Genomic DNA, 24,130 nt, shown 5'->3' with positions numbered 1-24,130 from the left:
AGATGTAATTTTTTTTTCCTTTTTTTTTTTTTTCAATTTTGTTTAATTTGTATTCGTGATATATTATAAGGGTATTTAGATTTTCGGTTTCCTTGACCAACTGCGCGGCGAGACAAGGGTAACAATATCTGGCTCCTAAAAGGAAAAAAATAATTCTAATTTGTAACTTTTACTTTGTTCTGACTGGTTTATATATTTTTGACAATTCTTTAGATATACTTTCGAAGAATTGTGAAATTGAAAATTGCGATAGCATGTTGCGAAGGTGAAGATGATCGTACGAAAGGAAGAGAAAAATTGGAGATGAAGAAAAGAAGGATAGGAAATGTTAATAGTGAATTAATTGTATGCTTGAAATGGTGTTTTAAATTGATACTCTACGTGAGAAGAGCATAGCTAAAGGTTTAAGCGATAATTGATACTTTCTACGAAATGAAAATTTTTAAAGCGAAAGACTTTGTTTAATTTAATTTAACAGTTTTACGAAATCAATGATTACTCGAAGCTTATCCATATCGGCGAGGAAGAAGTTTAAATACTCAACTTCCGGTGTTAAAAAAAGATTAAAAGTCTGAATCTTGATACCATTGCGTTACAAGCGAAACCAAATTAATAATAATAATCATCGATTCTTTCTAATAATTTTAATTGAACAAAGCAAAAAAAGAAAAAAAAAATCTCAAATTTGATTTTTACGATGAATTTTTCCAAGAAGACATCACTTGTTACGTCTACCTACCTCCATTCTCATCGAGGCGCACAAACAGGAGAACATTTTTATCGTATTTTTTTTTTTTTTATTTCGATTTCCGTTCGATTTAATTACGTTGAATTAATCCTTGATAGATAATACTCGACGCAAATGCTACAATTATTTCTAGCACTGGCGGAATATCTGTGACGGAAAAATGACGCACGAGAACGGCGTTTTCTTCTCGGCTCGATTTCCCTTGTTACCTTTCGATCAATTTCAAATCGCGAGAAATCGTCGAAATTCTTCTTCTTTATCTCCGTTATTTATATCTCTCGTCAAAAAAAATATATAAATAAACAAATACGCATAAACTAACAACGTTTCTCTATTCAATTTCAATCGAGAGTCGTTTTCCTCTTCTTTTTCTTCTTCTTCTTCTTGTTCTTCTTCTTCGTTTAGACGAGAGAGAGAGAGAAAGAGAGAAAGAAAAAGTTACACTCTTTCGAATTCGTTTCAAGCTTCGAGAGGAAAAAAAGAGTCACACTCGTTTCAATTTTTTTCCGTTTTACTCTGTTGTGTGTTATCGTACGTGTGATCTCTCTCTCTTTCTCTAATCGTAAAAATGTGAAAGAGAGAAAGGACAATAATAATAACAATAATAATAATAATAATAATAATCTCGTTTCCGAGTCTCCTCGACCGAGACTATTTCGTCGATCGTTAAACGCGTTTGTTGTACAAACTGTGTAAATCGTCGTGCGTTTGTAATCGTCGTTCGTCGTGGATGTAACCACGGTGGTTTGGAAAACGGTTTCGAGACGAATTTTCGTGCGAGGACTGCGAGGCTTGGAGCGAATCGCGCAGACTTCGCGAGCGGACTGTCTCTATTATTAGATGAAAGGCACGTCTTCGGTTTGGTATCTCGAAGCTAGCGGCCGCATCAACCGGGACGCGCGTTGTTCCACGAAAATCGCTCGATAAACCGACGGTATCCGACCCGCTGATGAACAGTTGGTTTCGTTTCGCGTAATTCGCGGTTGCCTCGACGGGTGTAACTCGCGTGTAGGATGCGAATTATCGGTGAAAGAGGTTTGGAATTGAGCTAAGCTGCCTCTTAAGGAGCAGTTTAAGCGGGTAGCTTCGTTTGAGATGTAATTTTCTCATTTCTGATTCGAGCGAAGAAAGTTGGGATGCCCGAAGGGGAACGAGGTCAAGTATGTTGATTTAATTGACTCGAATAATGAAGGCGAGTTAACTCTCTGAGAGATCTCTGAATTAGGCTCGTCACTTTTAGAGGTGATTGCCTTTAGAGGGTAGTTGAGGAGAGGGACTTGAGAAGTCGTTTGCCAATTCTTTCTGCCTTTGATTCGATCGTTCGATTTCTTTTGGCCCTGCCCCGCGAAGATTAAACGAAAGAGTCGATGTATGGTGTGTTCGATGTAATATCTCGAAATAAATATCGTTGTCCTTTTTCGCGATAAAGAATTACGATAATTATAAATATCTAAGCAGTGATATATTCGACGATAAAAAAAGGGAATAGGATGATAAATTTGGATTTTGAAACCCCGTTGAAATCCTTGGGCCATTAATTAAACTATATATAGATTGGTCCATGGATGAGAGATTTCGAAAATACCGATTCTTTCGAAACTGTTACGTAAAACTGTTAAAAAATCTTTGTTGAAAATATGAAAATAATTTGTAAACGATATTTCCAATATAATTTATACTCATTTTTGTTAATGTACACTTTGTTTAAATTCAACTAAAATTAGGCAATTAGACAATATTCATAAACGTGAAACGAGTATTCAATTTATTTTGTCGAAAGTTTTGACAACTTAATTTTTAAATTTTAAACGTCTTCGATATTCCTTGTTGTTCACATATGAGAAACGTAGGTTGATTATGTTGCAATTAGCTTGTTAAAGTTCGAGAAGCGTGTTGTTGTGTATAAATAGAGATAAAATAATGTAACGTAATACCGTAATGGAGTAATTGTCAGAGCGATTATAAAAAAAAAATTGTACAAAAATTTGTTCAAACTACGCGATTGAAATTAAAAAATCGTTCTTCGAAATTATATAATCGTGTGAAATAAAATCTCGATGCAGCAATACACAAATTAAAGGCATCGTTTTACTTTCTTACATGCCATGCGTTAACACTACAACTTCGTGCAAAAAAAATATATGCACAAAAAAAAAAACTCAATTACTTCCTAAGAAAAGTTACAAAAAAGTAAAGAAAAAAATTCTGTAACTTGTATTAAATACGAAATAAAATAAATAAAATAAAATATAAATTAAATAGAACAACACAAGTATAAAAAAAAAAGAGAGAGAGAGACAAATAGAGAGAAGAAACATCGTCAATGGAGGAATTGAACGTCGAAACTCGTGTTTGATGAGTTTTTTTTTTTTAAAAAGAAAAAAAAAAAAAGGTTCTTTAAAAAAAATTACTACAACTCGAATCGAATAATCGTTGATCATGTATGTTCAAATCTTTTATGCGTACATGTTGATTAGCGCAGAAGAACTACTTGTGGTCGCATCGGTAAGGATATCGAAAAGTAATGAACAGTGCCCCAAAGCGATAAGTGTCATGCAGTGAGAGTGATGATGGCGATAAAGCAGAAAAGGAGAAGTAGAAGATGTTAGGTGAATTCAGTATCTCTGAAAGAAAGAGAAATGATCGATAATTCTAAGCCATTCCGTTTTTCACTATTCCGTGTTCCTCGTTAGAAGCGGAATGTGTTTTGCAATCCAAACGTTGTCTCTACATTTGCGAACGGTTCATACAGCATCCCATTGACTATTTAATGACGAAAAATGAAAAATTGAATTCGACTTTCACTTAATTAAATGCCGACGAGGGAAATGAAAAATTTCGAGACAATCTCGAAACTGAGTTTCAAGCCTAGGGAACAAATTTTGAACACCATATGATTCTTCAGAAACGTAGAGACAAGCATGCAGAGTCGAAAAATCATGATGTCGACCTGAGTGCTGGGATCACGCTCTGGATCATCTGTCATGTCGGTGCTGAAGTCTCTTCGAACGAATTGATTGTGACCATCCCTCGAGGCTTTCAAGCTCTCGCACTCTCGCAGCCTGTTCAATTCGATTTCCAACTCCATGATTTTCTGTTCCTTCCTTAGCTTCGTGTTTTCCAATTGCTGCTGCCTCTCCATAAAACCTTGAATAGTCTTGATCGCTTTCTCGTGTTCGCCCTCTAGTTTTTTCAATTTGTAATCGGTTGTTTCAACGTGCTTCTGCATATTGCATAATTTCAATACCAATTGCTTTCTCGTTTCCTCTTGGCGTTTCAATTCACTTTCTTTATCTTCTATTTCCTGAATCAGAGAGAGATTACGTTTCACTTCAAATGAGATATGGATTAAAGGTTTTTTTAGAGAAATTTTCGAGAGTACGTATAAATTGTGGACAAGGAACACAAAAGAAGAGGAACAAGAAGAAAGTTTCTGCGACGAACCTTGATTAAATCTCTCACGTCTTTGATCTCTCCGCTTAAACCATGCACCGGCGACTTCATTCTCGTTGACCTTTCTCGATTCGGTTCCCAATCGAGACAAGTGTTTACTCTCTTCGTCATTCCTTGCATAGTTACCTTTTGTCCCATTCTCGTTTGCAAGGGATCTTCGTTTGGATTCACGGTCGACGGACTATTAGGGGGTGATGATCTCTTCGCATATCCATTCTCGAACTGTAACGTAACATCATAAAAGATATTTATTTTTCTTTTCTTTATCATTAAAAAGACAGATGGATAAGTAGATAGAATTATTATGCAAATATCAGAAATTAAACAAATAGATAGATAATTCGATACGTTACTTGAGAGAGGAGGGCGCGATGTTTGTTGTTCAAGTCGGTGAGGGCATCGTCCCTGGTTTTTATAGAAACCCTTAACTGATCGACTTGCTTCTTCCTTTTCTCTGAAACGGCGTTCAACTCTTCGTACAGCCGACACCTCTCTTCCAGCTGTAAATTTTTTTCCTTAATGACTCTTTCTTTCTCGAGCAGCTCGTTTTTGCACTGCTGCACGACAGTGTCCCTTTTCAACAGATGTTCCTCCAGTTCTTTTACTCTCAACCGTAGCGCCCCAATGTCTTCCAGCCTCTCCGCGTCCAAATTCTCTTTCAAACGCGTCTCAGCCTCTAAACGTTCCCTGAATTCATCCCGTTCGCTCTCGAGTTCTTGCGCCCAGACGCGTTCCTCGTCCAAACTGCTCGTCACCTGTTTCACCTACGTTCATCGAACGCCAATTAACAATTCAATAATAATTTCATAATATTACGCCAGTATTATGTATTCGTGGAACAATAGAGTTGAAGAAGATGCGCATTTGTGAACGAACAAAAACATACTGATTAATTCTTTTTTTCCTTTTTTTTCTTTTTTAAACGATAACTCGCTTATCGAGTTATTCTTTCGCGGTGAAGGAAGTGTAATGAAGATAGCGTCGAAATGGCGCAGATAAAAGAGGAAATTATATTGTAAATAGAACGATCGAAAATTTATGTGCTTATTACTTTGGCAAGATTTGTATAAAATCTTGGATCGAAGAATTCGACTTTTTTCGAGGAGATATATTCTCAAGAAAGATACGATACTTTTTTTTTTTTTTTTTTTAATGATCGTTTTACCTCAGCTTCTAGAGATGCAACGAGCTCCTCCATTTGATGCAATTTCTCCTCGTTCTCCAACGCCTTTTCCGGCGTAATTCCGAAAGCTTCCTTGTAATAGATAGACGCATCAACCATTTTTTCTTGATATTCAGCTAATTCTAAAAGTCGGAACAAAATAGAAATTGTCATTCCATTTAGAAATTTAATCGCGATAATAAAGTTTTCTAGAAGATATTATAATATGGCATACCCTTCTCGAGTTTTCTGATTTTTTCCCGTTCATTTTCAAGCGATTGTTGGTACTGAGCTTGGTTCCGGGAAGAAACTTCTTTCTGTTCCTCGATTAATTCAAACGCTTTCGCTGCCTGGCTGAGAAGTTCCTGTTTCTCAACCAACTCTTTCCTCAACGACTCAATTTCCACCTGACAACGAAACAAAAGAGATGATTGGCGCTTTGATTTGGACATTTAAAGAAGGCAAATTTTGGATTCTATAAGAAACCTTCAATTCAATATTTTTCTTTATCGCATTTTCATCAGCCGATGTAATCCCCATTCGCTCCTCGAGAAAGTAGATCCGTAATTTAAGGTTGAAATTCTCCTTTTTAAGAGCCTCCAATTGATCTTCGTATTCTTTCATCGTTCTACCAATTCCTGTCCCCTCTCTGCTTCCAATCATCCCCGCTGGGGAGGTTTTCCCGGGTGATCTCGCGTTTGCACCTAAAACAGAATAACGACGAAACCATATTTTAATTTGTCCAATTTTTTTCTCCGGAGATATTGCTTCATGCGCACACGTTTCAAACACACGATACGACAAACTTTTTAAATCGATCATTTTGCATTTGCACGCGTAATTGTAAGTGATATAGATCCTTACTTTCCATAGTTAATATAGCAGATACGGTTTATCTAATATACCGTGGGGTCACGTCAACACGAGTGCATTTCTTTCCTAAGTCATTTCTTCAATGAAAATTTACCACGAATTCTCAATTCCGTAAGATTTGTTTCACCCTTTCACCCCGTTGCCCTCGTTAATAGTCCGTCGACGAATCACCGATCCGAATACAGAAACAAGAAACAGGATTACATCGATCCGGTGCAGGCAACGTTATCTTTAACATTTACGTGTTGGACATTAGTACCCAAATTTTGTGCGATCACGTTTACAGATGATGACAGTTCCTGCCCCTAACCCGTCCCCTGACTAATGCAATTGAAGCTGTTCGAATCGATGGGCAGGATCGTAGGATAAAAGACGAGCTATCGATGACAAGAAGCTGCAAATTCTCATTTATCGTTTTCGAGGTTACCCGAAAAGCTTTGCGATCGAATTTAACGATCGATCGAAAAGATATCGTTTTCTTTTACAAAGTTCAATTTTGGTGTTCCAATATCGTGTCGTTGCGATATTTTCCTTTTCCATTTTGGACAACGACATTTCGTTTATTTAAGAAAAAAAAATTATTCGCGATAACAAACGAACACAGTTTTGCTTTGCAAGTATCTTTTCATTTCTTATTCGAAATATATCGAATTGCATCCGCGAATAATCTAAATATATTTTCTCTTCATTTTGGACACCGACATTTAATTTAATTAAGAAAAAAAAAATTATTCGCGATAACAAATGAATCGAACAGTTTTGCTTTGCAAGTTTCTTTTCATTTCTTATTCGAAATAATTCGAATTGTATCCGCGAGTAATCTAAATATATTTTCTCTTCATTTTGGACAACGACATTTAATTTAATTAAAAAACAACAAAATTATTCGCGATAACAAATGAATGGAATGAACACAGTTTTGCTTTGCAAGTTTCTTTTCATTTCTTATTCGAAATAATTCGAATTGCATCTGCGAGTAATCTAAATATATTTTCCTTTTTCATTTTANCAAATGAATAGAATGAACACAATTTTGCTTTGCAAGTTTCTTTTCATTTCTTATTCGAAATAACTCGAATTGCATCCGCGAGTAATCTAAATATATTTTCTCTTCATTTTGGACAACGGCATTTAATTTAATTAATAAACGAAAAAATTATTCGCGATAACAAATGAATGGAAATCTAACGAACAAAGTTTTGCTTTGCATCTTTTCATTTCTTATTCGAAATAACTCGAATTGCATCCGCGAGTCATCTAAATATATTTTCTCTTCATTTTGGACAACGACATTTAATGTAATTAATAAACAAAAAAATTATTCGGGATAACAAATGAATAGAATGAACACAATTTTGCTTTGCAAGTTTCTTTTCATTTCTTATTCGAAATAATTCGAATTGCATCCACGAATAATCTAAATATATTTTCTCTTCATTTTGGACAACGACATTTAATTTAATTAAGAAACAAAAAAATTATTCGCGATAACAAATGAATGGAATGAACACAGTTTTGCTTTGCAAGGTCTGCATTCGCAAATAATCTAAATATATTTTCTCTTCATTTTGGACAACGCCATTTAATTTAATTAAGAAACAAAAAAATTATTCGCGATAACAAATGAATGGAATGAACACAGTTTTGCTTTGCAAGGTCTGCATTCGCAAATAATCCAAATATATTTTCTCTTCATTTTGGACATTTAATTTAATTAAAAAACAAAAAAATTATTCGCGATAACAAATGAATGGAAGAGTTTCGTATCTTTTCATTTCTTATTTCGAAACAACTCTGGATCCGCAAGTAGCCCCAACTTCAAACATACTTCGACGTATTCGAATCGCCGGCAGTGGACTCCTTCGAAGCACGGAGCAAAAGGGACGAGTCCCGTTTCCCGGGGGAAAATCGCTCGTAATGCAAACAGACGAATGCGAAGGCAAAGATAAGCGGGGCACGACGATTAGATCGATCCCTTTTAAGGGAACGATGACTAATGGACGAAGCGGAGACGAGGAGTCAGGAGATCGATCAAGTTGGGGATACGCGATTTTTTCTCCAGATGCGCTTGTTGCAATGATTGAATCGATCCTATTCTCGAATTCGCGGCCGAGCCACGTGAGCCGGTGCCAATTTCGCCATTTTAAACGGGCGCCGCCGTCTTCCTCCCTTTTAAATCTTTTTTGGCGCGCCACCAAGCGCCGTTAAACCTTTCATCCTCCTTCGCCTCCAACGTCGTCTTCGACGCGCACTCTTCTTCGTTTCGCGCACATTTTTACAACCCACCCTCCCCGCCTTCCTTCTTCTCTCCTTCGTCCCCCAGTGCCGCGCCAGTTCGTTAATTAGTCTCCCCTCCCTCCTCCCCTGATTGTCGACTCTCTCCCCTTCTCGAATCGGCCGTGAAATGCATTTAATGGACGTTTGGAAATCGTCGAATATTGGAATACGCAATGTGAAATTCGCTCGTTTTGTTACAAAAAGAGGAAATTGTGCGTTCAGTCGAATTGGATGGTCGAAGAATTAATAAGGAGTTTCTTTTAGAGTATTCTTCTTGGATACAACTACCTAGAATTCTTTAGAACCATCTTTTAGCATCTTTTAGCATCCAGAATCGAAAGTTTCGCAACTTTCTCGATGCGAACTCAATGAGAGGATGGGTATCGTTGAATTCTAATTAACAGTTCGGAGAGGGAAAAGGGAGAAGATGAAGGTCGTCAGGAAAAAAAGGTGGCTCGAGTTCGGACGAAGCAAGCATTTCAAACCGCATTGAATACACAGTCACGAACGAACGAATTATCGAATTTCGATAATTCTCCGTATGAAAATATCCGTATATCCCGGTGAAATTCCATTGGCGGTGGTTGGCGGAGCGGATTCGAAAGCACGTAGACGACACGTGAACTTTGATTCGTGAAATGAAAATCATTAAAACATAAAGGAAAGACGAATGAAAATAATATATCTCGATGATAAGTTGTGTGGTAACGAAGCAAGCAGAGGGCAAAGAAACGGAATACTGCCATTTGTGCTTTAATACGGTCTATTAAGCTCGACAGTTTGCGACACGACCTTTCTTTGTGCGGTGTAAATCATCGCGAACAGGGACCGCCATTGGATGCATTCAGCAAGGTATAAATATATAGTTGATTGGTTTTATTCTTTCTTCGGTGGGACAAAGCGATTCAAGGTCGAGAGCGAGTGTATTGAAGTATGTATTGAAAAATACGATTAAATAATTTCAACGATTTTTTTCCTTTTTCCTTTAATTTTTCGAATTGTAAGAATATTTGGTAGGCGGGCAGCAGACAATTTCAAAGATAGCGATCGCGTTATCGACGGAGCAACTCGTGTTACGTAATTCGATATAAATTTTATCTCTCCTCTATTACGATCGTTCATCGATAGATTGCACATTGGCGAGAAGATTTGACTTATCCTTGAACGAACTGAATGGTATATCGAATAATATAGTGCAATATTGTGAAAATTTTAATTTCGATTCGATCTCTCACACGATTGCACACACACGACGAAACTTTTTACTTCTCGACAAATGCGATTAAATAATATGTAAGATACTTGTTACGAATTATTATTAATATCGTCGTTCAATTTTTCGTACCGAACATGACGTGAACTTGTATAGGTCTGTCCTGGACGAAGGTGTTCGAAGTGTCAGGGAGCGACCTACCACATCCCATGCCACGTGGAATCTTCCGTAAAGAGTTACATTTTAAGGCCTGTTCCAGAACCGATCGAAACGCGAATAAAAAGCGAAGGGAAGAGCACTTCGGTTGTCGGATCGAGATATTTCACGTCTTCCCGTGACGACCGTGCAAACGCAAACTGAGATAGAATGGCAGAGCAGCGCCAAAGTTTACATCGCAATAACCTACAGTTAAAATTATATTCAGAGCATATATCGTGCTTCGTATAGTCAAACGTTTCAAGGATTCTTCGAAGCGCAGCTGCACGGAACAATGGAAGGCTTTGGAAAAATTGTCAATTTCTTTTCCACTTAGAGATTATTTCTTCGGGTTTGGACTCTGCTTGAACCTTTTGCAAATCTCCCTTTGTTTTATTGTTTCCTGAAAATTTTCTCCAGGTAAGAGTTTTCAAGTTGTAAAATTCATTACAAATTGTGCTTCGCTTACCTGAGAAAATCTTAGTTTATAATATCTTGTCTCGGTTATTAAGTGTGAGGGAAAAATAAAAATCTCTAAGTTCATAAATATTTTTTTTAAAATATTACTGCTAATATTTTAAAGATTTATAGAAGACTCAACAGTAAATTTGATTACGATTGTAAATTATATATTAAAGCGGATTTCGTGTAGCAGAAAAGATTGTTCTGAACATTAATGAAAAGTAGAAAACGTTATTTTGAAAGATTTACGAGTAAATTTTAAAGTTTCGTATTATCGGTGAAAAAAAATTATCGATAAGCTCCAATTCTTGATATTCAACTTTATCCAAGATTAAAGAATTTATCATTGTTGAAATATTATTTATTTTTGATCGTTGATTTTCCACAGTTTTTGTATATTTTTAAGAGGAAGAAATAGCAAATCTTCTTTCTAAATCGATTTATTTATTTAAGATGTCAAAACACCAGGCTATTTTTACATTTCTCAGACAGCGAGTTGCGAAACCTCCTCGTTGACAATGTTAGTATCGCGATTCTACTCGATCAATAACTGAGCGGTAAAATAAAGATGTAAATAAAACCGTCGAACAAAAACTTTCAATTTTTCAATCGATTATCGAATCTTTATTCCGCATACTTTTACATTTCGAAATCGGAATCAGCTAGATATCGTTATACCCGCGCAAAAGCGAACGTGTAATACAAGTAGATTTTCAAACGGGAAGCAAATCTTATTCCACGTCCATACGCTAGATTGATCACAGGAAACTGTCATATCCTAATATGCGTTTCCCTCTTACGGTTACAAGCACGTTTCAAATTTCAACCGAGTCCTGTTTCCACTCGAGTTCTACTCCTTAATGCAGTTCCTGTGCAATGTCAACCACAATGTGCGCCACGTGTTCCATCCCCGGCAAGTGGATATGTATATAAATTATCTATCTATTTACACGCACACATGCATACACGTGTTACGAAGAAGAGTAGGGTACAAAGAAGGTAGATAAAGATGCTTCATTTTAATCATTTTAATAATAGAACCGAGACTTTCTCGCTTGGAGAAAGGTCTTACGATCAAACTCTTTCTACTCTTTCTATTTTCTCAAAGAATCGACATAAGCGGTTGTTCGCGGTCCGTTGAGAGAAACTGTCGGTAAAGTCGAACGGCTAAATTATCCGTAGAGTCAACGTGTCAACGTGTTAACTCCGACGATACTTCCGGTCAATGAATTTCTGCGATTTAGGTATCGGTGCAAGTGCAATATCGACTTTGAGTCTCGGCACCGTCGAGCAGACACGGAGCTCGAGTATTTATAGATGACACATTTAGGCCAGAGAGAAGCAACTATCTTTATTTTGGCAGGCCGCTCTCCAGGCCCACGGTGTGTGCCTGTCCGACCTGGTGTAGCAATTAAAGTCACGAGAAATCGTCTCGGGAATAAGCTCGTGCAATTGTAATTTCACGAGGTTCAGCATCGACCCTATTAATCGTTTAGGCCGCGGAGATTCAGAAACGGATTCGGCCAGAAGCGGCTATTTTCGGTCGCTCGAACTAACCGCCGGTATTGCGACACCGTGTATTACCTTTGCTAACGCTCGCCTCAACCGAAGGGAAATGCGATCGATATTATATGCGTCTAATCATCGACTCGATCGAATCGGGCGGAAAAATAGAAAAGAAGATTGGGGATTCGTTGGATGGAGAACATTTTTGAGATAGTCGGGATTTTTAATTATCGATCCCGATCGATAGATCGAGAAAATAAATGTTTCCATTGATAGTATTAATACGGGATTTAACAAGAGAGATAGAAGATAATACTTTTCTCGATTTTTTTCGAAATTTGTCGAGAGAAGTAATTTATTAGGAAGGAGAAATGATCAAAGATTGGTAGAATTATCGATCATACTCTATCATACTTTATTCTGTGTCCTTTGCACGGCGCATCCGAGTTGCATGCTCTAACATGCTTCTAAACTTAGAACGCGTATCGCGAGTGTCGGGGACAATAAAAGTAGGAATAAAGCTACAAATTACCGATTCAACGACGTTAAATCTACACGCGTGTAGCGAAGCATTCTTGCTCGCATATTTCTTCACTCTTTGACATAAATATTGGAGAACGTATTATTCAATTTTGATTAAAACAAATTTGCCTAAACCTAAAGGATTGACGAACAAAACTGCACTGTTAATTAATTCGCTGGAAATCGTACTAGAAATTTCAGACCAATAAAAATTTCTCGAGATGATCTCAAGAAGATAAGTTTTTAAAAGGTAAAAAAAAAATTCGATTTTTGGAAAAAATAAATTTCCAAAATCTTTTTTAAAAAATTTTTTTAACACGACTATGCGTAGATAATAAGTAAAAATAACATTGGCACTCAAACTATCGTTCAATTTATAAAGATACTAGATTTTCGTAGACTCGTAGGCGTCTGGCTCGATCCCAATCATGTCAAAGTATAAATGAAAATGACACGGGAATAGTAATTTAGAAACGGGTAATTAAGCTTGGCCACACTCGTCATTTAATCATTCGCCAAATTATACGTATATATACGGCGCTTAAATGTCTCTTATCGTCTCTTATTCTCGGGCAACAAAATCTCGTACAACAACTTCAATCGTCTCTTCAGAAAAATTAAACAATGGATGGGACAGTGAAAGAGTATTATTCCTTTGGCAGAAAATCGAAATCAATCGAAAGTTTGGCTAACAACGCGCTAAAACGTTTGGTATTCAATACAAATTTCGCATTCCCGAGCCGGGGGAGAGAAAGTTTGAACGATAGGAGAGGCCGAGCAGCTGGAGAAACAAACAGTCGACCCGCTTGGACAATGCACCCCGGTGTGCATCGTGTGTATCCTATCCTGTGTTGAAACGAGATCACACGGGTTGAAATTCGTTTTCGCAAAGGTGGCGAATATCGCGGTGGCAAAATCACGGGGGGGCAACGTGTTACAGAAATAAATACAGAGTCGCGACATGTTTTCTCCCTCTCCCTTCTTCACACCGCGGAACCTACAGAAATAAATGGGGATCACCGCTTCCTGTAATTTGAGATTAAAAAAACATTTCTCCAGGACGCGTCTAGGATGAACATTTTTCTCGTAAAATTATTCTTTCCCTACGAAATTCTTCAAGAGATTCGGATCGAAGTTAACACGGAAATAACGCGCAAAACATCCCCTCGATGTTTCAAAGAGGTGACACGAAAGTTGCGCGCCTCGAAAACTTACAAAGAAGTCTCGCATTCCGTAGATCGCTATGTCGATGCAATAAAGTGCTATATATAAACTGCTGAAATTCGCGTAAAAAACGGAAGGGTATCGTAAATACTTCTTCCTTCATTCCAGAGAGTTAACAGTAACAAATTAGAATCTCGCAACGTGTAAATCTCTCCCGATACCCCCCTTTATTATTTCCAAAGAATCTTCTACGAGCGAATAGAAAAAACAAAATAATCGGAAAAATGTACAAAAAACGTAGAATAAATCAATCGCCTCGTCGTTATCTCGAAATATCTGGGCGTCGATTCACAACCTGGACTCGAGATAATTCCGCACAATTCTGAAAGACGCAGAAACATTCGTGGAATTCGCCTCAGCACAACGTCCCTTTAACCGTCCTCGAGACGGACAGCAGACCCAGTAAAACTTAATCAATCCGGATTTCAATTATTCTCTCGTAATCGCACCATCTGCGATTCGAACGCGATCCTCGCTCCCATCGTAGCGAGATCAAGCGCAGGCCAGCTGCAGCTGTTGCAAACGAGCGTTCGTTTCGCGCGCAAACGTGGAATATCGACGCGCGATCTTCATCTAGATGGATCATGGATCGCGGAAACCTCTTGGGGATGGAAGCAGGCCGAAGCGTCGGCCGGCTCCTGGCACAGATTCGTTTACCAACGGCCAAATTTATGCGCAAAGCTGGCGGCCGAGCAGCCGATATAGCCGCCAACGCTTTTGGCCAATGGCCACGCATTTCCCTCCTCTAGAAACCTCGCTTGCGTGTTCCAACTGTGAAAGAAATCGACGTAGTGTTCCATCGATCGTAGTTTCTCGTTTCCTTGGGATGAATCGGAGGCGGCAAAGTGGTGCTTGCGCGACATGGCTTGGAGGAGACGGCCTCGAAGAGAGATTGCGTATCGGTGTCCGTAAAATAACTGTGGAACAAGGTTCGTTGCCCCGTTTCCATCGCGATAGAGATGCAACTTGGTTGGTGTGACGCCACGCTGCGCGAATTCTCGCGGGCTTTTATTGTATCAAGTGGCGCGGGGGATTATTGTTATCGCAACGAATGGATCTTCTCGGAGAGAGAAGGAACTCGAGGATGACTGTTCTTAGATAGGAAAGTAGTAGTAATTTCGCCAATTACTTCGAAACGTGTATAATATTAAGTAATATTAGTTAAATGAATAATACTCGAACTTTGATCCAAATAAGAACGAGGAATCTATTATAGTAGACTTTTCTCCGATAAATCGGGGTCCCCAGTTGATAAGCGAGAAGGTTGACGTTATACTTAAAATTATTCGGAGATATCGTGAAATTGGGAGATACGAGAATTTTCGTTTCTCTTTTTTGTTTCGAACGAAACAAAATGAATCTTTTAACTGGTCCACGAGATGTGGGTGTGGAGTAGTTGCGGAGACCGTTTTAAATTTCCTTTTGCTTGGGCGTTATATATACGAATGACGCAAATTAGGTCAATTCCGATCAGTTTCGTAAATACATACGTAAAAGCAACGAAATGCTGTGTAAGAAGTGAAGTAGAAGAAGTTTAAATAAATTTTGCGTAAAATCGAGAGAGTAAATAAATATTTAACTTTGTTAACGCTTTTTATTATATATATATATAAATTTTCGTCGTCGGCGAATTAAGTTCTAGGACGAGTGATCATTTTCTATCAGGATAATCAGGTGTTCGTCAGGCTATTATCTAATCGACATAGGGCGAATTGCTCGAGGGAAATAGCCAATAAAGATAGTTTCACCGGGGAAAGAGGAGGATAATAACCGATCGTTCCATTGTCAATTCCAATATCGGCGACCTCCCGTTTAAGCAATCGGTTAATCGATAGGATCGACATCTGTACGTGACGTACGTTCGTTCGTTCGTTCGTTCGTCCCAGGACTATAAGTAACAAACGTGATCGATACTTATGCAACGATCCATCTTGATCGAGCACCGTAAAATTGCATCCGGTCCATCCTTAGACGATCGATAGAGGTTTGAAAAATTTTAACCGGTCATTAATCGTTAAATCGTTTAACGTTTTAACGCGTCATTTGCCAAGATAAAAATATCTATCTCGCTTTGGGATACGATTTTCTTTTTTTTTTTTATTCGATTATTCGATACGTTTCTTTATCATTAAGAAAGTTTTTGTCGAAAATTTTCATTATCGAGTTTTAAGAATTTTCAATTTGTTGAAATTGATCAAAAATTTGATATCTAATGTAGTATGATGGGATTAAAAGTACTCACCGTTCATTAATGGGAGAGTTTGACTCATGGTAATGTCCTGCAATGGCATATTTGTGCTGCAACAAAGAAAGAAGAAATATTAATTTGATTTGCTATTTAACATATCTAAAAAAAGAAAAAAGAAATAAATTGGAAAAACACGTTAAAGGATATAAAGCTTTTTTACATTTGCCGGGGACGTTAATGAAAGAACGTCACCGAGGCTTAAAGACAGTTTATTTTCGGAATAGGACCGAAAATGGAGCGGAGGCACGTGCTGGCTCCCGATTCCATAGGAAATAGACTGTACGACTTAGACCGAATTAGAGATGGAACTTTTAAAAAGGATCAAGATGAAGGTTGCCTTCTATTTCCAGAGCGACGATGGCTAAGAGTAAAACATCGGCCCTAAGGACGAAGTTTGCGCATAGATATGCGATTAATCAGCCGAAATCAACGTGTTGAATTCCAAATTTGAATTCTCGAATTATTCCAACTATCCGGGGAACGCGTCGACCAATTTCGATTTGACAAACGATTACTATACCTAGGCTAGTTGAATAACAATTAAACGAAACGAATTACACATCCGTGAAAGTGTTGGCTGGAGGCGCAGGATTTAAGAAACGAGATCCGTTTATAATTAAATTCGACCCAGATTTCGATCGCAATTCTCATCACGTTCTAACGAACCGGGGGCTTAACTTGATGTAAAACCGTTTATGCGACATGTCGGTGATTTATAGTTGCGGGCCACTTCAAACCGCGGGCCACGAGCAATAAGGAAATGCAGAATTTCCAGAAAGGTTTAATTTAGATTTCATCCAAACGCTATTTCTCGCTGGCCCACTGTTGAAATCCGAAATGAATAATTAACGGATAACCTCCCCTCCACCGGCCTCTTGTCGCGGATCTTTAACAAGTTCTAAGAGCCGCGCTATTATTCGAGAGCACCGTGCAGTCTGGACAATCTGACCTCGCCACCATCCTTTCTCACCGCACAACGCTTTCGAAATTCGTCTTGGATCGGATTCATAAATCCTAGACACGATTTCGTTAAAAGTTAGAAATATCAAATTAAATTCAAAAGAAAGAAAAAGAACGAATCCGCGTTTCTAATAATAACACTTCTGCAAAAATAATAATTCTCCTCCGCTAAAACAACATGTCTCTCTCTCCCCCTCTCTCTCTCTCTCTTCAAAAGGTACACAAGTCACAACGCATACGCGTAACGAAGTTAAAAATGACACGGCACAACGTGTCCCAGACCTCGAGCGAGCGTGTCATTACCTTTTCTCATCTTTTTCCATAGGCTGAGAAGACCTAGGAGAGGGAACCGGCCACTTTTTTCTTCCTTTTTTTCTTTCTTTTCTATTTAGAAGACTTGGGGAGTGATCCCGTTCACCCCTCTCGACGAGAAGAACCGCAGAGAAGCGAAACCTCGTGGCCATCCGCGCTTTTTCCGCGGCACCCCCCAACCACACACATCCGACTCCCGATGTATATTAAGCACAACCCCTTTACGCGCCTACAACTAATCCGGATCCAGACTTCTCGGAATCTTCCAAAGTTGCTCGGCCCCGGAACGGGGCGAAGAGGGTGGTGGCATCGCGGGTGATATTATTATCGGCCACTTTACGAGGCAGGGTTGCTTTTGGGTGGGAAGGAGAGACATCGAAAGGAAGGAAGGGAGAGGGAGAGAGGAATATATTAATTGGCAACGGGAGGCCCTAAACTCGAAACGAAATGGAAAGTTTGTCCGATTTTTGGGCGACAGGGGTTGGCGAGGCTGGCTGTTGACGAATGATTAAAGCAAATGGGACGTGAGGGGAGGGGAGGGGGTGGAGTGAGGGTTGATTTAGAGACGATGAGTCACGAGCCGATGGTCGCCAATTATTCCGTCGCGCTACGGATATTGCAGTTTTTGTCGAGAGAATTTGATATTTTCTTTGTTTTTCCATGTTTTCTTTATCGTTTTTTATGCAATTTTATGCGACTCGCGCGTATACCATTGATTTAAACGGTTTTTAAAGAAGAACGTCTTGCTAGTTATAAGAAAAAAAAAGTGAAATTAATTAGATAAAACAGATAAAACACATCTGCGTTGCTCGTAAACTACAATTGGTCACAATAGAGATTCGTTACATAATTCATAACGTATTTCGCAATATGCAAATGAGAATTATCGTTGCGTTTCATGCATAAAAATTAATTAGAAACGTGTGAATTTATTTTATCTAGTTTAATATAAATTATAATATAAAAGAAGCAGAAAAAATATATATGCGAATATTTTACCGTGAAATCAACTACCAAATAATCAATTTCTCCGTAAAAAAGAAGAAAATTAAATGTAAATAAAACAGCTAAAATTGATTAGAGCAGCAAAGTCAACAAGTTTTCATTGATAATTGTGGACAGATAATACTTGTCACTTTGTATGAACAAATTTATTTATAGTAAACTATATATAGAAAAAAATAAAAAATAACAAACGATAAATTTCATCGTATTTTCCGCCATCGCTTGGAATTTCATTCTGCTGATTTTGCACCATAATCCTATAATCGGAATATATCTGAAAATAATATTACACCCGTCAATTTGAAAAGAAATTGATAAATACGAAAACAATTTTACGAAGTGACGTGCACAGTTGTCGTCATCTGGCAAGATGGAGGGTGGTTGTGTAAGTAATCAATACCGGTGGGCAGATATGGTGGCATGGACCGAAACAGGAGCATGCAATTCGAAAGCTTTAATCGCTTTTCATAAGGTTTCTTTTGTTTTATAGAACTTTTTAAATCATAAGAAAAAAAAAAAATAAACAATTGAAATAAAAAAGATTTACCAAATCGAAAAATATAGAACAAAAAACATTACCCATATGTTAAAAATTTTAAAAATTCAACGATAGTTTGAACTTGTTTTTAAGCTCTTAGTTCCAAAACATTATTTAAACAAAATAAAAGGCTGAAGGATTTATACTTATATAGAGGATTAAAGGATACCGTTAACTTTCTTGTTGACCGCTGTTCCTCTATGAACGTATTAACTATTCTATTTCAGTCTTCTAACAGTACCTATCCCTCTAGAATCTCTAATGTCTTTCTCCATTTTTCTATTATCTTTTTTCCTTCGAGTGGAATTACCTTCGTTCAGTGATTCTTCTAGGATATTCTTCTTTATTTCAATTTCATCCAATGCCATCAAACGATCAAAAAAATACGTTAATTGTTCGTTTCGAGAATAAAGTATTCGAGAAAATAAGGATTGATAAAGATCATTTGGTATTTTCACCGAAAGTAATAACGCATCATTCTTTAACATCCGCAGCGCAGTACGATGTTGAACGATATTAGAACGAGCATATTCATGTCGACGTGCAAAGTTCCCTCAATTACCGGATCGTTAAACGTATTAACTTGCCTAGTTAAACAATTAGCTCGATCCTGTCGAATGGAAACGTTGTTTATAGAGGGACTTGGCTGCCGTATTCTTATGCCTGACCGAGTAGGTGTCTGGTGGGCGAAAGAGTTTATTAAGGCTTTAACGAATGCACGAGACAACGTTAGACGATCAACGTTATACGTACGTATGTATTAAGTATGTAGATTTGATGCAATTCCGATTCTGTCGCAATATCACTTCCCATGTCACGACTTTTTCAAGTAGAATGGAAAAATTTCCTACGCTTCTTAATTGATTTCTATTATTAGGAATAAAAATGGAACTGTTTTGCAGAAGAATGTTAAATAATTCTTATCATCGGCCACTTGATAATTTAATAAGTAAACGCTTAAAGAATATTTTCCATTGGTGGTAATATTGATGATGATTAACAAAAAAATTTAAATTATTCAAACTAAAAGGAATTTCTTAATAACGAAAGCTACAATTGTTTCGAGGCAATGTTTGGATAGATGAAGTGAATAATGAAGATGACTCGTATAATTGGCAAGGTACGTTGACCTTTTCACGTAATCATAATATTCAAGAATAAGCACAATTGACTACAATCTCATTAATTTAGATAAAATATTACAATAGCAGTTGTAGTAAGAAAATAAATAATTCCAAAATTAAAATAAACATGCAGTGAATTTTCATGCGGCTAAAACAAGTCCAACATTTTAATGTATGTGCACAAGATAAGTAGCCCATTTAAAAAAAATGGTATAAATGTGATCGCATCAACCTAAATAGGTAATAATAAGAAAACAGAGGGTTCCGATAAAACAGAGGATTACGTTGTATAAATAACTGAAGCTAAGTAAACTATTAATCATTACGGTTTACTTATGATTCATTTTACGAACAAGATAGCTATTCTTCTGATATTTGTATGTTTGAGAAAATGATATCAACCCCTTGCACTATTTTCCCTATAATCTAAATCAGTCGATATAAACAAAGTGGAATAAATATTCTACGATGTATATTAATTTATCGATCATATGTTATAAATAAGAAAAGTAAAAAAAGAAAGATTGATATTTAAATTAGTAATCAAAATGGAAAAAAAATAAACAATTGAAAAATATCTCACCAGTGGAAATATTTCTGCCAGAGGAAGAAGAATTTTCAAAGTTCGCAGAATTGAAACGATACATAGGGTGAAAGAAAATACATTTGGCGGCCTCTTTGATATTCCTGTTCCACAATGAAACATTTGATGCTGTTATTTGAAGCTGTCAAACCGAACTCTCCCTGCATGCATCGAAAAACTAACAGAGTAAGGTGCAACTCCAAAATATTCATGACAAACAATCTAAATTTAAAGAACTAAATTTAAGGGGAGACATCTTTTGTATAGCTTTAATTTGTTTTGATTCGCCGATAAATTTCCACAAAAACCTTATTTTTTAATATCATTCTATACTTTATTGCATCTCTAATTACTCAATTATATTTATTAATTACAAAATGAAATACAAACTGGATGTCCATCATCTAAAAAATTGATACAATATTCTTTGAATGAAGTTAAATTCATCACACTATTTTAAATATTTGTTTAAAGCTTTTCTCGATTTATAATCATATATGAATCACTTCGACTAAAATGAAATGACAAACGACGTCTTATACAAAGTTTTTAAAAATTCTTCCTCCTGAATCCATCATCTCTCGATATTGAGTCATATTTATATAGTAGATTACGATACATGAAATACGACTTGCATTCGTAATACTTAATCTGTTAATACATATTAAAAAGTAATATCGAAATATTAATCGTCACAATTGATATACATAGTTATATTTGATTTTATCTTCGTTAAAGATCAAATGCGAATATAAAAATAATGAAAAAATTAAAAAATCAAAAGCAGAAAGAGAACGAACAATAATTCTTTTCGATTCCCATATACCAGGCCAAACACAGACATATACGTAATATACTTACTTCCGAAACGGGCTGTAAATGCTACCCCAGACGCTGGATCTTGTCGGCGAGGGTGGGCTGTTTTGATGTTGATTGGAATATCCGTAGCCGGCAAAAAACATATTGCGGTAATTGTTCCTCATCGGTATACGAAAAATATAACTTCCTGTACGAATAAAACTGTCCCCGTACGAAGAGAGACGAAATCACGCATATAAAACGACACGCATATAATACGAACTTACGAATAAAAGTATAACAAGAATAATAACAATCGCAAAAATAGTCACACGATAATACTAATAACTTGTACTTTCAATGAAACGCTTTGGCACGTTTATTTGGCACAGAATGTCAATGTACTCGAGGCTAATCAAGTGAGCATATCGGTGTAAACGTGATCGACACCGATGAAAGTCCTTCCTGGTCAGTCTTCTAAGAAACGTATAAATCGAAACCTAGTCTTTCTTTTTTTTTTTTTTTCGTACACAGTTCGAGTATAATGTGACCCGATGAACAAAAAGTTTCTATAAATTCTACACAATTGAAACTATGTTACCACGATCGACCTATATGTTCCTGGACCGATCAATGCAGAGATAATTCTCGTTCAAGACGACACGCCAGATGATTCACACCACTGTGTCCTGATGCATATTCTTCCTCTTCACGAAACACTTTTTTCATAAAGTTCAAAATTAACGTTCAATACGAAGTTCGATTGAAGAAAAAGAATCGATTGAAAAAAAAGATAAAATGCAGTCCGCATAAAACGCAACACCCTGTCACTGAATCAGCAGTTTGTATTTTAGCACAGTTCTCTTGGAAAAGAGTAACAATAATTTTCTTGCCGGTCGTCTATTGTCTTCCATCGTGAACAAAACACTCCCAATCGGTTAGGCGAATTTTTTGACTGAAAAGAATTTTAATTTATCCGTATGATGATTTTTAATAAAACTTTCAATCATTCATCCGCTCAGATGTTGCCACCATATCGATAACGATAGCGCGTGTACTTTCGACGAATGAAACGAAGAAGATATTGATGGTTATTGCACGTGACACCACGACAACGATCCTACTCTAACGATAGAATGAACGCAACTGAAAGCAGGCAGGCGGCGACACGGCTCACGTTCTGATCAAGGGGCGGCACGAGCGGAGGGTTTAAGGTCGGAAGATTCGTATGGCTGGTCGAAGAGCAACGCAGGCCGACGCATGGACCCCAACCGAATGGACGAACGGGGGCGGCGGAGGGAGATGGTAGAGTGGAGATAAAGAGCAGACGGAGAACGAGCGGAGGGAGAACCGAACGACAAAAACAGATAGAAAAGCAGGGTTGTAAAGACGCGAAAGCGCGGCGTACATCGGTCAAACGCAGTGTCTCTCAATTGAGAATCGAACAAGAGATAAGGCCATGGTAAGGAATATGTAATAGAAAATGATTGTGATTCATTTTTTATGGATAGTAAGAAAAAACAAAAAAATAAAAAAAAAAATTAATAATATAATGAAGCTTATGATAATACATTAAGTATACGTTTTTATTAATTAATATATCACGAATATACATAATGACAAAAAATTATGACGCAAATTTTAATTTATTTTAAAAAAACGAATCAAACTTTCAAATTAGAATTAAAAAAATTTCATAAATTCCCAATACATAAAACTATAGATTATATACTATTAAATATTGTTCTTTATCATTTATGATTATTTTTTTCTGATCATTTTACTCGAACGATTTGTTAAAATGTACTTTTTTTTCCAAGTCAGATATATTTTATTTGAAATAAAATGATAAATAATAATTTCAAACATTTTTCGACAAATCAATATTAGTATTCAAATTTAGTAATCATATTTAATAATTCAAAATTTTTGTAATTTTTTATATTATGTGTAATGAATTATATTTCTCAATTTCAATAATAAAATTTATATTTGAGAACCATTAAAACAAAAATTTGATCTTTAACCCTATTCAATGATAATCATTGTTTAAATAAATTGAGAATGAATATTATATGTATATAATAAAAAGTTATATAAATTATTGTAATATACAGCTTAAATATTTCTATTTCTATTTTACAACAACAATATATAATATAATATACAGCCATAAGTCATGCAAAATATAATTTTATAAAATTACATTTTTAACAGATATATAGAAAAAAAAAATAAATGTAACTTTAAATGTTTCTATGAATTCATATATTTATTTACAATAAATCTAATGAATTATGATTAAGTACTGTAATTACTAATTATTATATTTATTATATATTACAATGCTAGTATATGATTACTTCTTTATAAAATTAAAATCATTTTTAATAACCTATATATGATTAAAAAAATAATATAATAACAATTAAACTATATAATATTATTATAATCATTTCTAACCTTAAAAAAATTTGGTCTTAAAACGTTATTCAACTGTATATATGATTTCTTGAATAAATTAGCATATTATCGAAAACAATATAAATTTTTTAGAAAAAAATATAATTTTACGAATCTATAACGATCAAAAACAAATTATTATAACTACAAAGAAATTTGTTCATGGATGTGATACTTCATGAAAACTGTCGATAAAATTGTTTCCTATCATATTTATATCGAGTTAAAATTATTGAAAGAAATAATATCAAATATTTTTTTAAATTTTTCTTTAAAACGATTTTAAATTGTAAAATTTTATAATAAATTTTTCTATTATATTAACTGTTTCAAATATATATATAAATATATATAAATATATAATATGATATTACGTGTGATATATAAAATATATAAAAAAAAATATAAATATAAAAAGAGATATAAATTATAATTTCAGATAATTTCACATAATTTTCTTCTGA

General features: G+C 36.0%; 2 protein-coding genes across 5 annotated transcripts in view; one reads left to right on the top strand and one right to left on the bottom strand.

Annotated features, from left to right (window-relative positions):
• The window catches only part of LOC102675124 (centrosomin), a 28,021-nt gene extending 5,578 nt beyond the window's left edge, over positions 1-22,443 (bottom strand). The window contains exons 1-8 of the mRNA XM_031508200.1: positions 21,267-22,443; positions 15,878-15,933; positions 5,850-6,067; positions 5,599-5,770; positions 5,367-5,506; positions 4,555-4,965; positions 4,193-4,423; positions 3,699-4,052 (exon numbers count right to left, since the gene is read on the bottom strand). Coding sequence (XP_031364060.1) covers positions 3,699-4,052; positions 4,193-4,423; positions 4,555-4,965; positions 5,367-5,506; positions 5,599-5,770; positions 5,850-6,067; positions 15,878-15,933; positions 21,267-21,388 — 1,704 coding nt within the window. The 5' untranslated portion in view covers positions 21,389-22,443. The remainder of the gene's footprint in view (positions 1-3,698; positions 4,053-4,192; positions 4,424-4,554; positions 4,966-5,366; positions 5,507-5,598; positions 5,771-5,849; positions 6,068-15,877; positions 15,934-21,266) is intronic.
• The window catches only part of LOC102674638 (golgin subfamily A member 1-like), a 40,849-nt gene that overhangs the window by 8,074 nt on the left and 8,645 nt on the right, over positions 1-24,130 (top strand). The window contains exon 1 of one of the 4 annotated variants that reach the window (XM_006610761.2): positions 22,642-22,665. The exons of the other annotated variants lie outside the window; for them this stretch is intronic. The gene's annotated coding sequence lies outside the window, so the exon portion shown is untranslated. Of the gene's footprint in view, positions 1-22,641; positions 22,666-24,130 lie in introns of those variants that run through there. 4 annotated transcript variants of the gene reach the window in all.

This window comes from Apis dorsata, unplaced genomic scaffold, assembly GCF_000469605.1.
Source record: "Apis dorsata unplaced genomic scaffold, Apis dorsata 1.3 scaffold_77, whole genome shotgun sequence".
In the NCBI taxonomy this organism is placed as follows: domain Eukaryota; kingdom Metazoa; phylum Arthropoda; class Insecta; order Hymenoptera; family Apidae; genus Apis; species Apis dorsata.
The sequence above is the reverse complement of the archived record's forward strand: the minus strand, read 5'-3'. Positions and strand labels throughout refer to the sequence as shown.